The sequence below is a fragment of the Plectropomus leopardus genome, chromosome 21 (genome assembly GCF_026936395.1).
Source record: "Plectropomus leopardus strain MGB_pleo_1.0 chromosome 21, ASM2693639v1, whole genome shotgun sequence".
In the NCBI taxonomy this organism is placed as follows: domain Eukaryota; kingdom Metazoa; phylum Chordata; class Actinopteri; order Perciformes; family Serranidae; genus Plectropomus; species Plectropomus leopardus.
In genome coordinates this window covers 16,370,340-16,385,407 of record NC_142196.1, presented here as the reverse complement: position 1 = coordinate 16,385,407, position 15,068 = coordinate 16,370,340, and the positions used below count along the sequence as shown (strand labels likewise).

At 39.8% G+C, this 15,068-nt stretch overlaps 1 protein-coding gene across 2 annotated transcripts; it reads right to left on the bottom strand.

Moving 5' to 3' along the window:
* Nucleotides 1-234: 234 nt before the first annotated feature.
* Nucleotides 235-15,008, bottom strand: qtrt2 (queuine tRNA-ribosyltransferase accessory subunit 2). Of its 2 annotated transcripts, none has more exons than XM_042510006.2 (8): nucleotides 14,489-15,008; nucleotides 14,359-14,414; nucleotides 11,465-11,541; nucleotides 9,804-10,013; nucleotides 8,686-8,885; nucleotides 6,883-7,052; nucleotides 1,076-1,190; nucleotides 235-948 (listed from the first exon to the last, which is right to left on the bottom strand). In XM_042510006.2, the coding sequence occupies exons 1-8, from the start codon at nucleotides 14,689-14,691 to the stop codon at nucleotides 696-698; spliced, it is 1,284 nt and encodes a 427-aa protein (XP_042365940.2). In that variant the 5' UTR covers nucleotides 14,692-15,008; the 3' UTR covers nucleotides 235-695. The 2 variants fall into 2 exon arrangements, with proteins under 2 accessions (XP_042365940.2, XP_042365942.2); XM_042510008.2 differs by having other exon boundaries at nucleotides 6,901-7,052; nucleotides 14,489-15,006.
* Nucleotides 15,009-15,068: the final 60 nt, after the last annotated feature.

The following is a 15,068-nucleotide window of genomic DNA, read 5'->3' as shown; positions in this document are numbered from 1 at the left end:
TACTCTCCTCTCTCTTAGTCTGTCCACTGTCCTCCACAGACAGCTGCATGGTCTGACAGTCAATTATAGCTCCTCACCTTCAAAAAGGTTCCCTCCACCGCTGCATGGGAGGCAGCAGAGACCCATATCTTTCCCTGATCTTTATCCTTTCCCAGCAGCAGGAATGGTGGAGCTGTCAGCTTGAACCTTCAGTTAACCTCCCCAAAACCCACGAGAGACAAAAGCCATCACATCTGCATGCAGAACTGGGTGTTTAATGTGACACAGTCTCATCATACATGCCGGTTAGTCAGCGGGTTTGACAGCAACATGAAGTTAATCTGCACGTGAGGAGCTCATCCAACTGAAACATTAAAAGATTCATGAACAAATGAGAAATGATGAAACCTAGAATGAAATTCCAAAAAGCTTCAAGGAAATCTTATTATACACATGACAATGTACAGTATAACAGGAGAAAAGCAGGATATATTTTGGTCTCTCTAGTAATCGGTCACCAAGTTAGTTCACCCTCTGGTCTATGCTGCTAAGTCAATGACTGCAGAGGATATTAGTCATCTGCTGGCCTGTAATCAGACCACAACAGGAGGCACACACGGATTCTGAGAGTAAGATTGCATCTGGCCAAGTCAGTCCAGTGATCCTTCAGAGGAAAAGCTGATAAATCCCTCTCTTGTCCTTCTGATTTATCTGACTCATTGCTTTTTTTCAGTGTGCCCAACTCTCTCCCTGAGCACCGATCTCTTTAGGAGGTCCAGTTTATCGTTGGCCAGAGCTTCTCTGAGGGCGCCGAAAAAGGCATGATAGTGGGTTGTGTTGTGGATCATGAGCAGGACTCCCGCCAGCAGCTCATTGGTCACCAGCAGGTGGTGCAGGTATGCCCTCTGGTGGTTCTTACAGCTATAGCAGCCACACCCCTCCACCAGGGGCCTGAAGTCATCCTGGTACCTGGATAAAAGTTGAAAGAAAGTTTAAGTAGAATTCAAAAACAGGCCCCTTAAATGTAAACAAAGTGATTCTGCAAGCACAGCTACTTGTGAAACCCTTTGGGGTTTTTATTACAGCTGCAACAAACCTCTTGTCTTTGAGATTGATTTCAAAGGACGTCATCTGCATTTGATCGTAAAGATTAAAATCTCCATTCTGTTGCGTCTCCCCCACAGTGTCCTTCTCTTCATCCAGCTCCAGCACTGCCAAAGCATACATCGCATTAATAACAGCACAAACTGCTCACGGCACACTCTCACGCTATAGCAGAAAATACGTCCCTACATACAGACCCACAGCGCTCAATCAGCCCGCCGGTGGAAATAAAACGAGAACACACGCTGTAACTTGACCCCCTTTTAAACACTGCGGTGTCCTATATTCTCTCTGACGTTATAATATAATTACTGACTGGCTATGGTCTGACAACCAAAGCCTGTTCAACACAGATGGGTGTTCACTGCAAGGTGACTTCACTTAAATTAATGAGAGTGGAAAAGTAACCAGAGCTGATGAAGAGCCGCGTATTATCAAGAGGGCTGATGTTGTTTCACAGGACATACACCACAGTTACAGACACAAGAGATGTGTTATAAGGAAAACAGAAAAGAGAGTGAGGAGGGAAGGAGAAAGAGAAATGCATACGTTTAAGATTTACATTAAAAACTGACATTAAAGGAAACAATAAAGAAAAATGGATTTAGCACAAACTAAACAGTGTAACAACGCATAAAAGCTAAATTAGGTGGGGGGGTGGAAAGAGATTAAAGCTTGACCAAAGCTAATAAGATGTTAAGGAAGTAACTTGTGCTGACAAGCTATTCTGCCTTAAAAGAGTAGAGCAGTAACTATAGCAACAGTGATTTGAGAAATAAGGGCGTGAAGATGAGTTAAACTGTGAGATAGACTGTTGTAAACCAGAATTTTATGTCTTTCAGACTGACTGTTAAACATTTTGAATATTGCACTAAGTGTTCAAACATCTCAAGGTTGCATAGAAAACACACACACAAGACTTTTTTTGTCCTCATCTTTCTTTTCCATTGAACAAACTACTCTAATTTTTATTTTTAATTAAATACAGTTAATGTGATTTAAAAGGTAGCTCTAAGTTACATCATGTAATAGAGGGCTAGTTCTTCTGGTGTTGCTTTTTTTTCATCATGATTACATTAGGAGCCGTGTCCACATTGAATTTTTTTTTCTGAGTAGCAGTATCTTTTTTCAATCGTTCCCAATAAGGACAGAGCGTATGAGGCCGAACGCATCTGCCTTAAGAAAAAGCCACATATCCAGCATTGTTTTTTCAGAGTGCTTGTGTCTGAGTGATGTTTGCTGAAAATCTCTAAATTTATTAGAAAGTTGTCATTAAAATTAAAAATTAAAAATTAAAAAAATGTTTCTCAGCACCCTGCCACAACTTTCCTGTCAAGTAAAACTATGTGGACAAAGGCCCATATTACTGCGGCCATATGGTCTTAAAAAAACTCAATTATTAAGATGCTGGAGCATTAAAACTGATTTTTCTGCAGGTTTCTGATTTTCTAGTTCTTACAAGTACTGTTTGTGTCCCAAAAATTACACATTTCTGTGGCACAATAAATCTGTCAGACCAGCAGAGATTCTGGTCTTTCCTGGATTTTGAACAGAATATGTAGTAGTAGCATTTTGGCTTTTTAGGGCAGAATATGTGGTGGAAGCGCAGTAAAGGGGAAAAGTAAGACTGGATGATAAATACAAGGTTCAAAGAATGGAAAAGAGTAAACTTAGAAAGGGTATAAAAAGAAGGAAGCAGCTTGGCATAGCATATGGACTTTTGTGTCAAAAAGGGCCTTAAGTTGGAAGTGAGGACGTTGACATCCCCCTACGGGACTTTGTAATTGGCTGAGAGAGAAATTAGAATTTCTCTTCAGATTTTACACCATTGCTGCTCTAAACTCCACTGAACTCTATTACGCTCCCTGTGCAGAATCGATTAGTGCTGTCTGACACTTGATGCTCCCGGATACTGAACTTCACTCTGTCGATCAGACAAGTTTCACGCAACTTTTTAATGAAGCACAAAGTCCTCAGCGGGCCGAGTCAGTGCATTTCCCATATCTCTTGTCATAACACTTCTTAAGTCTTCAGCTCGGGACAACAATGAGGATGACAACTCTGACTTAATTGTTACCTTACTGCTGAGGGATACACCATTGATTTCATTTCACTGGCTGAATTTCTTTCTACCCAATTACTTCAGTGGACCTGGGGCTAGAAAATACACACCAGCCACAAGACACAAACAAAGACGTAGCTTCAGTAACAATTACAACCCCTGGCAAAAATTATGGAATCACCAGTCTTGGAGGATGTTCATTCAGTTGTTTAATTTTGTAGAAAAAATGCAGATCACAGACATGCCACGAAACTAAAGTCGTTTAAAATGGCAACTTTCTGGCTTTAAGAAACACTAAAAGAAATCAAGAAAAAAAATTGTGGTAGTCATTAACAATTGCTTTTTTAGATCAAGCAGAGGGAAAAAATATGGAATCACTCAATTCTGAGGAAAGAATTATGGAATCATGAAAAACACAAAAAAACACTACATCACATCACAAGTACTTTGTTGCACCACCTCTGGCTTTTATAACAGCTTGCAGTCTCTGAGGCATGGACTTAACGAGTGACAAACAGTACTCTTCATCAATCTGGCTCCAACTTTCTCTGACTGCTGTTCCCAGATCAGCTTTGCAGGTTGAAGCCTTGTCATGGACCATTTTCTTCAATTCCACCACAGATTTTCAACTGGATTGAGATCTGGACTATTTGCAGGCCATGACATTGACCTTATGTGTCTTTCTTCAAGGAAAGTTTTCACAGTTTTTGCTCTATGGCAAGATGCATTATCATCTTGAAAAATGATGTCATCATCCCCCAAACCAAATCCTTTCGAATGATGGAATAAGAAAAATCCCAAATCCAAAATGTCCAAAATGTCAACGTAAACTTGTGCATTTATTAAAGATGTAATGACAGCCATCTCCCCGGTGCCTTTACCTGACATGCAGCCCAATATTATCAATGACTGTGGAAATTTGCATGTTTTCTTCAGGCAGTGATCTTCATAAATCTCATTGAAACGGCACCAAACAAAAGTTCCAGCATCATCACCTTGGCCAATGCAGATTTGCAATTCATCACTGACTTTCATCCAGTCATCTACAGTCCACGGTTGCTTTTCCTTAGGCCATTGTAACTTGTTTTATTCTGTTTAGCTGTTAATGACGGCTTTCGTTTAGCTTTTCTGTATGTAAATCCCATTTCCTTTAGGCGGTTTCTTACAGTTCAGTCACAGACGTTGACTCCAGTTTCCGCCCATTTGTTCCTCATTTGTTTTGCTGTGCATTTTCTGTTTTCAAAGTTTTCTGTCTTGACACTTTGATGTCTTCCTCGGTCTACCAGTATGCTTGCCTTTCACAAGCTTCCCATGTTGTTTGTACTTGGTCCATATTTTAGACACAGCTGACTGTGAACAACCAACATCTTTTGCAATATTCCATGATGATTTACCTTCTTTAAGATGTTTGATAATCCTCTCCTTTGTTTCCATTGACATCTCTCGTGTTGGAGCCATGACTCATGTCAACCCACTTGGTACAGAAGCTCTCCAAGGTGTGAGCACTCTGTTTTAACTGCAGACTAATGAGCAGATTTAATCTGATGCAGGTGTTAGTTTTGGAAATGGAAATTTACAGGGTGATTCCATATTTTTTTCCTCAGAATTGAGTAATTCCATATTTTTTTCTTTAGTTTTGTGACATGCCTGTGATCTGCTTTTTGTTCTACAAAATTAAACAGCTGAATGAACATCCTCTAAGACTGGTGATTCCATAATTTTTGCCAGGGGTTGTAGATCCATCTCAGATTCTAATGCAAAATAAATCCCTCATCTGCAGGGAAACATTACCACTGAAAACACAAACTGGCTCAAAAAGCAGGCTAACTTTCGCTTGTTCTTGTTCTCACCAAACTAACTGAAATTGTAAGGTGATGTCATCGGGGAAAATTCTCTGTGCAGCCTCTCTGCTGTGAGATGAATGTCCCCTTTACATTCGTATAAGAACCACAAATATCTGCAAGCATTTTCAACTCAACACCAAAGGTTCCCTCCTATAGGAATTACCATAAGCCTGCTTGGCTCATTATTGAGCTTCTTTAATCATTTCTTATTCTGCAACATTAATAACATCAAAGTGGTGTTTTTCCTAACATACATACTTGTGTTTATGACATCTCTGCATATTTACATACATTTTCTCATTGCTCTTTTATGCCCAGAAATGATGCAAAATAAACTATCATGGGGAGAGGAATCATTTTCTCCACCACAGTCTCATTTCATTAAGGTTTCATCGTATTCCTAATGCGTCTAGCGAGAGATACCCCCTACCCACGCACCTAAATTACATTGTAACATGTCAGTTTGCTCTAGGCATACCTATATCGAAAGCTCCTGCTTAGAAATGCCAATTTGATTGTTTTTTCTTTCTTTCTTTTTTTTAATCTTTTTGTGGGTAATTTCCTTCATCACACTTTAAAAAAGTCATTTTGTGGCTTTAGGCAAGGTTGTTTTACCTAAAAGGTCATCTGAGAGCAGGATTGTCCCTCCGTCTTCTTTTAAATTAAACCTGTGTGCTTCAGTTTAAATGTTAAATGTTTAATGTCTGCTACTGTCTAGGAAACACACTGACGGTGCATAAGTTACAGAATGAGAAGAACAAGAAAGTCCATCTCTCAGAGAAAAAATAATGTGCACTGCAGAGTATGAAACACAATACATTTGTAATGGGAATCCTTCAGCAGCACAAAGCAAAGACGAGTTAATGCAACTTGAATGTTAGGGGAACGTAAGAGCAGCTGAAAGTGAACAAGCTACATCTGCTGATGTTGTTGCTGTTTGATGATGTTTGATTCATGTGACAACATCAAAATGAGGCCACAGGGCAAGAGAAAGACAATAAAAGTAAAATCGTTAATAATAAAAATAATACAAGCTGTTGTATTAATGGAGTTTGTTCTTACCGTTTAAAAAATTACCAGGACCAAAAGCCTTAAAATGATAACAGTACCAATAGTACTTCATTTAAAATATTGAAAAAAAAAGTGCAATTTTGGAGTCTGTGAACATTGCACAGAATAGGTCATGTTTAAACACCACAGACCCTCTGCTTTCTTCTTCTGTGAAGGCATAACGGAAACGGGGGTTGAAACAGAATTGGGAAATACCTTGCATTTGTTGGCAATTTACAGCAATTTTGTGTAAAATTGCTGTAAATACTCTGCATGCGGGATTGTACTGTCTTGATTCCTATCCTGCTGAGTTCGAAAAACTTTTTGCATAAAATTTACCAAGCCTCATTCAGTCATGCCCCAGAACGGTGGTTAAATAGACAATTTTTATTGAATGTGCACTTCCATGTCATCCAGTGACAGCTGGCTCGCAGTCAGTGTAACTCCTGCTCTGAGAATCCCTGCCAGAAACAAATGTGAGTGTTGTTGGATTCAGGAGCCTGATCCGCAAGACTTTTAAGCTCCCTGCTGCATCACCTCACGTTGCAGTGTCTCAGCAAAAAAGTTGCACATAAAAATGCAGAATCTGCCGAAAAAAGCCAATGGGGGTCGACGAGGGTCAGCAGTGCCAGACCCACTGCTGATTTTAGAAAAAGACTGAATGCAGGTATTATTTGATTGGAGTAAGTATCTATACTACTTGGTACTGGGTTATTTTGGTGGATGCCATCAAAGGTATTGAATACAGATGCGCAACCCAAATTGGTGCAGAGGCACCACATATATTATTTAAAAACAAAATGTTGTAACAAAACTGTTCTACAGCACAGCTATTCACCACACCTGCAGGGGGCGCTCTACCTGCGAGCTCCGGGTCCGGGGTGATGTTGAAGCTGAAGCAAAGAGCACAGCCTCGATCCGTCACCTGGAATGGGAAGAAACTCTCAAAGAGGTCCACACCAGCCTCCACGCACCTGAGCACCTCATCAGGTCGTCCTACACCCTGCAGCAGTCTGCGAGTCACAAACAGAAGAAATTAAAAATTCAATAAATCATAAACATTAATGTAACACATACGAGCGTCTACAGCATATTACTGGCAGCATTTCTCTACCCTCTAACAACATGTGCACCCTTGTGTGTTCGTGCTCTTCATAGGCTTTCAGTTAACTGCCTCCCTCTGACTCTCTGCCTGCAGGCATCAAGGTCAAGCCCAATTTAGCATGTGATAATGACTCCACTTCCAGTAGGAAGCAGCCAGAGCTACCAGCAGGGACGGTGATGGATACAGACTGCCTCTCCTCTCAGGCTATCTCTCTTAAACTCAGAGCCGGCACCAGAGCTCCTTCACCGCCTCCAGAAGAGGATTGCTCATGTGGGACAGTCTCCGGTGAAAGCCTCTAAAACGCTACAGGCTTATGTAGTTTGAGAGAAAGTTTGGCTTTTAAAACTGTATTGGGAAAGTTTCGCCAGTCTTTTTGGAGACATTAGGGCTCTTTTTTAATGTTGTCAGAAGAAGCATTTCATCATTTAACAACACTCCTGCCACAGGATTAGGCAATTTTCTTCAAAAGCACTTGTTTGTGTCCGACCAACAGCTTAAAACCCAAACACATTCAAATAATAATAATTTAAAAACAGCAACAAGCAACAAATCTTCACACTGAAGAAGCTGGAACCAGATAATGATTAACTGACACCTAATCCTTTCAGCTCTAACGCTATTCAGAACATAAAAGAAGAGACACTGTATAAGACAGATTAATGAAAATTGGCAAAACTAGATAACGTACCTGCCTGCAAACTGTGTGTTTTAAAATCGATAAAAGAAGATATCACACTCCCTTTGCTGTCAGTCACTTGACTATTCCAGAGAAACATCCACGTCTCCACCACAACATAATCCTTTACACTGTCACTCATTTTAAAAATCAATCTCTATTTTTGTCGGGATGATTGGTGGTTTCAGCCAATGTTTGATGTTGTAAATTTAAGATCTTAAATTTGTCATCAAACAGTGCAAAGTTATTGGAGTACTGTAAACTGAACACGGACAGTAGTAAAATGAATACAAATTAACTGACACTGGTATTATCCTTTAAGGTTGAGCTGAGGTAATGACTGCAGACAGACTGTGCGTGTGTGTGTGTGTGTGTGTGTGTGTGTGTGTGTGTGTGTGTGTGTGTGTGTAGGGGGAGAGCTGCTGGGTTTTCACTTGTAATCAATCATGCAGGATAATTAACTGATTGAGCAGCACCCACCAACTGCTCCCACTCAGTCTCTGAATCACACCGTCTCGCACACAGACGGCCATGACGGTGTGAGGCACAGCAACTGCAGTGGTTCGCTGAACATTCAAAATGAATCAAATTCATTGAATTTTCATAAATAGTTTGTTGCCGTCTCCCACTTTACAATATTAATTTGATCGGATTAGATTTGTCTTATCGATGCCAATAAAATAAATAACAGTGTACTGTTTGTCCATCCAACCTGTATGCTTCGTTTTGCTTGGCTCCAGCTGATTTAATGTTTTCAGTGACTCTAATAAACACTGTTGAAAAGTTTATGATTAGCAGAGAAAAAAAAAATCTCCCCTTAAAAATGTCATCCATAAAAACATTTCTAACACAGCCACAAGCTGACCTGGGTTTGTCCTCAGGCAGCTCCTTGCTCACAGCGGTGATGAGCTGCGTCCTCAGGGCCGGGTCCATTGAGCCCGTCTGAAGGCCGTCCAGGCAGAACCCTGCCACAGGCCTCTTGGCAGTCTCCCTGGCTGAGCGCACCCTCTCTTCCAGGATGTCTCCTCCCTCCACCACCCCGAACACCTCCACTCCCTCCAACTCCTGGCAATGACAGACAGTTTAGTGATTAAACAGCTGGCTGCAAGAAACCCCAAATAACAGAAAGAGAGAAAGAAAATTAGAAAAAGAAATACTGTAGACTAAAACCTCCCACAACATAGATGTCCTTATTCTAACCATACATGGTGCATGATCAGGTATGCAGTGACAAAGTGAAATTTTCTTTTTTTCTTCCGTCTGGGTTTTGATGAGTCCACGAGAAGTTAACAGCACATCACGAGGAGGAGAGACGCAGCTCGGTAGCAATCAAGCAGCTCACTCAGAGTTGATCTCCCTGCATTGTACCGTCGATTGTTTTTGCTCCGTATTGTTTTACAATAACACATTTAATGTTCCAAGGGAAATTTGGCAATAAAATACACAGATGAGCACATCTAAAAGACATACAGGCAGTCAAATATACACATAATACAAATAAACACTTTCAGATTAATACACCAAGAAATATACAGTAAACCACCTACCATAAATCAAGTTACACACCTCTAAAGCAATACAGCTTGAAAACATATTATCTCCCTTGAAGCATAACTGAGTTAAAGTGTCATATGTGTCTACATACCATCTCCTGCATATATCTATATATATGGATCAGCTTCACTCTGTTCTCTCTATCGTGAAATAAGGTAACGTTTCGCTGCCTTTAAAAGAAAGAAGAACAGTTCATTTGTATTCCTGCTTGATGCTGAACCCTTACACACCTACTGATAATATATATATGTACCCAATGATAATGTATTCCACCTAATCTCGCTGCATTTCCCGCCGCAGCACAGCAGCGCCTGCGACAACAAAAACACCAAACATCAATTCTTGTCCTGTGCTCTTGTGCTGTGCATGACTGATGCACAAATGCAATAGAACAGCTGTGTGTGTTAAGAGTGCTGCTTGTGTGTGTACCTGTGATTTTTGGTGAAGCAGCAGACACTCATCCAGATGGGCGAGAGTTCGATCCACCGACTTTCGGACCCTTTTGCGTGAGGTGTTGTTCTGCCACGTCTCTCCGTCTGCCATGCTCTGGTACCAGTCCGGCTGCACGGCCTTCTGGAGAGCCATGAACTTGGCCGCTGTCAGCTCAATCCGCCCACCGCTGCCCCACACCGACACCGTCTAATCACAACCCACAGAGCAGTTACATGGAAAAAGATGCTTGAAATGAAACAATAACTTTAGTGAGATAAATGTGGCATTATTGGAAAAAACGCCTAATTGTTATTCTGCCAAAAGCTCGATGAGAAGATACCAATCTCACAGCAGCTGGTTAAAGACACAGGCTTCCCACACGTCTTCACAAAGAAAATCTCAAAACCTTTCAATGACGTTTTTGAAACTTAGATTCAAACTCTATTCAAACATTATTTCAAGTAGCTGGCATACATGAAGTGCACTATAAAAAGAGAATATCTGTTTACTTTAAAAAATTAGTGTCTACGCTATTTTTAAGTTGACTGAATTTGAAAAGTTGAATCATTCAAAAAAGACCTCAATTTGTCTTCTTGATTTGAGCCAACACAAAAACAATTAAGGCAGCCTGAACACTAATTTTTTTAAGTTAAAACGAAATGTTTCTTTTTACAGTTTAAGAGACATAATGGAAGAACAAACAAAAATTGAGACATGTATGTGATGGTAAAAAAAAAATGCCACAAATTGACACATATTAAAGCAACATTATGACGACTGCCACGGAAAACAAATGTGATCTTACACTACATTACATGGAAGGTTATTATGAAAGAATGATTAGTGTTTAAGTAGAATGAATTTCAGTTTTGCTGGAAAATGTTGTATAATAATAAATACAGCATGTTTTATATGCAATCTCATTTGAAGAAGTTTTCTTATTTTGTCCACTGAATGTGTACATTTTGAATAGCATTGTATTTTATGTCTGCATCTACCAGTGGGCTATTATGATAAAAACGTACGCATAGTAATATATTATTTCATACAGGAGAGACTTGAAGTTCTCTGAAATTTGTTGAAAATAAATTTGTAGATATATGCGTTTCGGCACCAATATTGTATAAAATATGTTGTAAAACATCGGTATAAGGGATATTTGTAAAAATCAAGTGTCATGCATCCTTAGTTAGCTTAGCTCTGCATAAAGACTGGAAACAGGAGTATACAACGAGCCTAGCTCCATCCGAAAGTAATAAAAATTTACCTTTCAGTATCTCCAAAGTAACAAAATGTGGTTTAATGTGGGGTTTCTGTGTTATTTGTGAGTACTCCTTGGGTGTACTCTCCACTGGTTGCCTAGCAACTTCTCCCAGGCCAAACAATAGCCCTATACATAGCCCCCCCAAATTAAACTACAACTTTATCATCTTCACATCTTAGAGGCTTCAGAGGTGTTGCTAAGAGGTTTTTTTGGTCAGATTTGGGCTAGCTGGTCCCCCATTTCCAGTCTTTATGCTAAGCTAAGCTAACAGGCTGATGGCTCCAGCTACACGTCCAGCGCACAGATATGAGAGTGGTATTGTTTTTTTCCATCAAAGTCTCAGCATAAAAAGGGAATAATTGTATTTCCCAACATGTGGAACTATTAATCTCACCTTGTTAGTAGTGTAACCTGTTGGGCAGGGGGTCGCAGGGTCATGAAGCGAGCAGTACAACACGGTATCATGAAGACCTGCACAAACAAAAAAATCAATACGGATCACTAACAGGGAACAAAATCAGACAAAAGATTAAAGTCAGCAAAGGCTGAGCAGGAAACGAGGTGACGGAGTGAGAAGCTTCATTACTGCATGTTAATGTGACGGCTCCGAGTCGGAAAAGAGGAATGAGGTGCGGCCTTATCAGCAAAGCCAGCTGCAGCGGGAGATCAAAAGGTGGGAAAACAAAAGGCTTAATAGCAGCAAATGCTGTTATTATTTCTAATTATTCAATCATTGCTCTTTCCAACTAGGACTTAAGAGGCAGCAAAGTCGTAATCCCCTGACAGTCTACAACAAGCGACGCTACAGTGATTACATTTCTAATTTCAAACTGAGGTCCCCGAGGCAGGGTTAGGCTGAGAGCCACGGCTACTGTTGCATAGCAAAGCCGAATGAGGTCACTCTTCTGAGGCAGTCATAGAAATATCACTCAGAGCGGCACTGCTCTTTGGTCGAGACCATGAGGCTAATCAGCTTTTAAATGCTGAACTCAACATACTGTATATTTAGAAGCAATTGGCTCCAGTCTTTTCTATGTAGCCAGTGGAAATAATGTTCACACACCCCGAGCTCCTCAAAGTAAATTTGTGCATCAAGCATGTGTGACATTTACATCAGCCAACTAGTCACACCACTCCACCATTTTAGCCTGGCAGGGGTTATTATTTATTTATTTTATTTATTTTTTTTCAAATATGACTAATACAGAGGGCTGAATTGCAATAACAGTGAGCTAAAACAGCAACAAAGTTCATTCAAAACAGTTCAAAAAACAGTTCTTTTGCTTCTCAGTTGCCGAGTCTTTGACAAAGAGATGATTGTTCTTGTTGTTTTGACAGAGAGAGAGACGAATGAGTTTTAACCGACGACCAAAAGCTATTTCAGTCAAAGGACGGACTGAATCTTAACACAGCACGGTTCAAATGCCACACGCTTTCTCGGCAGAGACAGACTGATCGCAACATTAAAGTTTGAGAAAGATATTTACACTCACAATCTCTTTTAAGATCTGTAAATGTTCAGACACACGACCATTTTAAATCTTGTCATCCGTGTTGGCTTTAAACTTGAGACTAAATGAAAAGAACAACTGCTGGGTGAACCACATGGTGAGACTGTTATCTGTTTTTGTCAAGGTCAAAAATAAACTTCATATCTCAACATAAAAAGCTGTTTCACGATTTGAATAACATGTTTTTGCTTACAATAGCATTAAAGCCTTGACTGGCCACTGTTGTCATATTACATATGCTGCTGCTGAGGCTGCACAATTAATTGAAATATTACCAAAACTGAATAATAAATGAATAAAATTTGTCACAAAATATGATTATAAATTAAGACATTTGGTGCTACAGAGACGTCACAGTCAACAAATCATATTCCAGGGATCATGCTGATTTGGTACAGACCCCAGCTAAAACAACATCATCATTTTTAAGCCTCCACGCCGGCGATAGTTATGGCTGGAGGCATTATGTTTTCGGGTATCCTTCCCATTCTTGTGAACGCAATATTTCAAGAAGGCCTTGAGGGAATTTCTTCAAATTTGGCACAAACAGCCACTTGGACTCAAGCATGAACTGATCAGAATTTAGTGGTCAAAGTCACTGTGACCTCACAAAACATGTTTTTGGCCATAACTTAAGAATTTATAAGCTAATTATGACAACATTTCAAGCAAATGTCTGATGGGATAAATAATGAAGTGATGCCATTTTATATCCAAAATTCAGATACTGAACCGTTGACACTAATCCATATTTTCACTGACATGAATGCAAACTGTAACTTGACAGGTTTGTGGAGGCACACAATCGCGAGGCGCTAATTCTAGATATTTTTTTTTTTTTGGTGACAATGAAAGACAAGACTAACCATAGCCACTAAAATCAAGGCTCAATCAATATCACAATTACAATATCTGTAAATAATTGCTATATGATTTTTTTGCATATCATGCAGCTCTAACTTCTACTATATTTTTCTAATATCTGGCCTAACATTTAACCAATATCCAGTATAAGATCTGCAAATTACTAACATCTGTCCTTTGTATTTTGCAATTGAATGCCTTTACCTGGAGGGAATCAAAGTATTTCAAACAAATATATTTTTATTCCAAAGAAAAATGATTAACAGATTGGCACTTGTGTTCGGTAGCTTTAAAAAAACTTCTACTGCATTAAAATTAACACAACACTTCATGATTTTCAGTTAGTTAAAAGCTGATTATGTATTGCCTTTTTCAATTGATACTGCATACATCTGATTACATTTGGTGTCATAATTTAAGTAAAACAAATAACTGGGCCTTGGTCAAGAGATGTATATGTATTGTTTAGTTACTATGGGTTTGATTAGGGATTTCTTAATAATGAAAAAATTAACATTTTTTATGTTCGAGATTCTGTGCTTACTCAGTATTATCTGGAGAAAGCAGGGGAGCTGAGAAAACAAGCTCTTTATAAGATAAACTGTAGATTTTACACAATTTATTTTTCACTATACAATTCATTTTTTGGAAGAATATTGGTCATATATTATTTTGTAACTTAATTTATTTTGTGTACCTACTTTTTCTTTTTGCTGACGTGTAAAACTGGACGGTAACACACATGCTTTACCTTCAGAAAATGCATGACACAGAAATAACATCTAACTTATGTCTGTCTAATCAATGCTGTCCCAGCTTATCCCATACACTTTTCTCCTGATTACTTTGAAAGATAACTGGCACAGAGGAAGCAGAGACGAAGAAAAAAATGTGATTTATTTGACAAAAGTACCTGCAAACTTCCTGAATCCATCCTTAAACTCCTCCAACACCTCCTGGTGCTCTGCTCTTAAGAAAGGAGAAATAGTTCAATTGCAGTGAAAGTTTGGTGTGTGCATGTGTGCGTGTTAAATTTAACTTACAGATTGGAAAGGGTGACCTGGGTGACAGAGGGCAGGTTGTTCAGGGTGTGCAGTGTGTCCTGGGTGAGGTGGGGCACGGTGCCCAGGTGTGTGTGCAGCAGACACCCCGGGACTTCCAGAGAGTGCTGTCCCGACCTGCCGAGCCCCTTCAGGACACCCAGCCGACTGCTCCCCTGAACCACACGGCACAGCTCCAGCTTCATCCTGCTGCCAACCAAACGAGCAGCTAGATCCACTGCACCTCAGTGCAAAACCTGAACCACAACGAGTCTGAACAGCAGTGATGCCAGCTGGCTAACATTAGCAAAACACATGTGAAGTAGCCACGTTGCTAACTAGCTTAACGGCTCAAGTGTTACGGATTCAAACAGGTTTTCGCCAAATTAAGATGCTATTAAATGACTTTCGGGAACTTTCACACTCGCGGTTGTGCTTGTTTGGGTTATATCTGTGTTTAATTTGAATAATATCTGTGTTCAATTTGAATTATATGTGTGCTCAGTTTAAGAGCGTCTCTCATTCTGATACCAACTGCCCGCCCGACAGGAAGTACAAGTCGACTAAATATGACGTCATCGCT

Bases quoted from the DNA above. Each gene is read 5' to 3' on its own strand.
- qtrt2 (XM_042510006.2), bottom strand. From the start codon at position 14,691: ATGAAGCTGGAGCTGTGCCGTGTGGTTCAGGGGAGCAGTCGGCTGGGT. The intron at 10,014-11,464 runs GTGAGATTAATA...GGTTGTGATTAG, and splicing joins CAGGTTACACTACTAACAAG to ACGGTGTCGGTGTGGGGCAG. The intron at 1,191-6,882 runs GTGTGGTGAATA...ATGCTTTGGCAG, and splicing joins AGGTAGAGCGCCCCCTGCAG to TGCTGGAGCTGGATGAAGAG.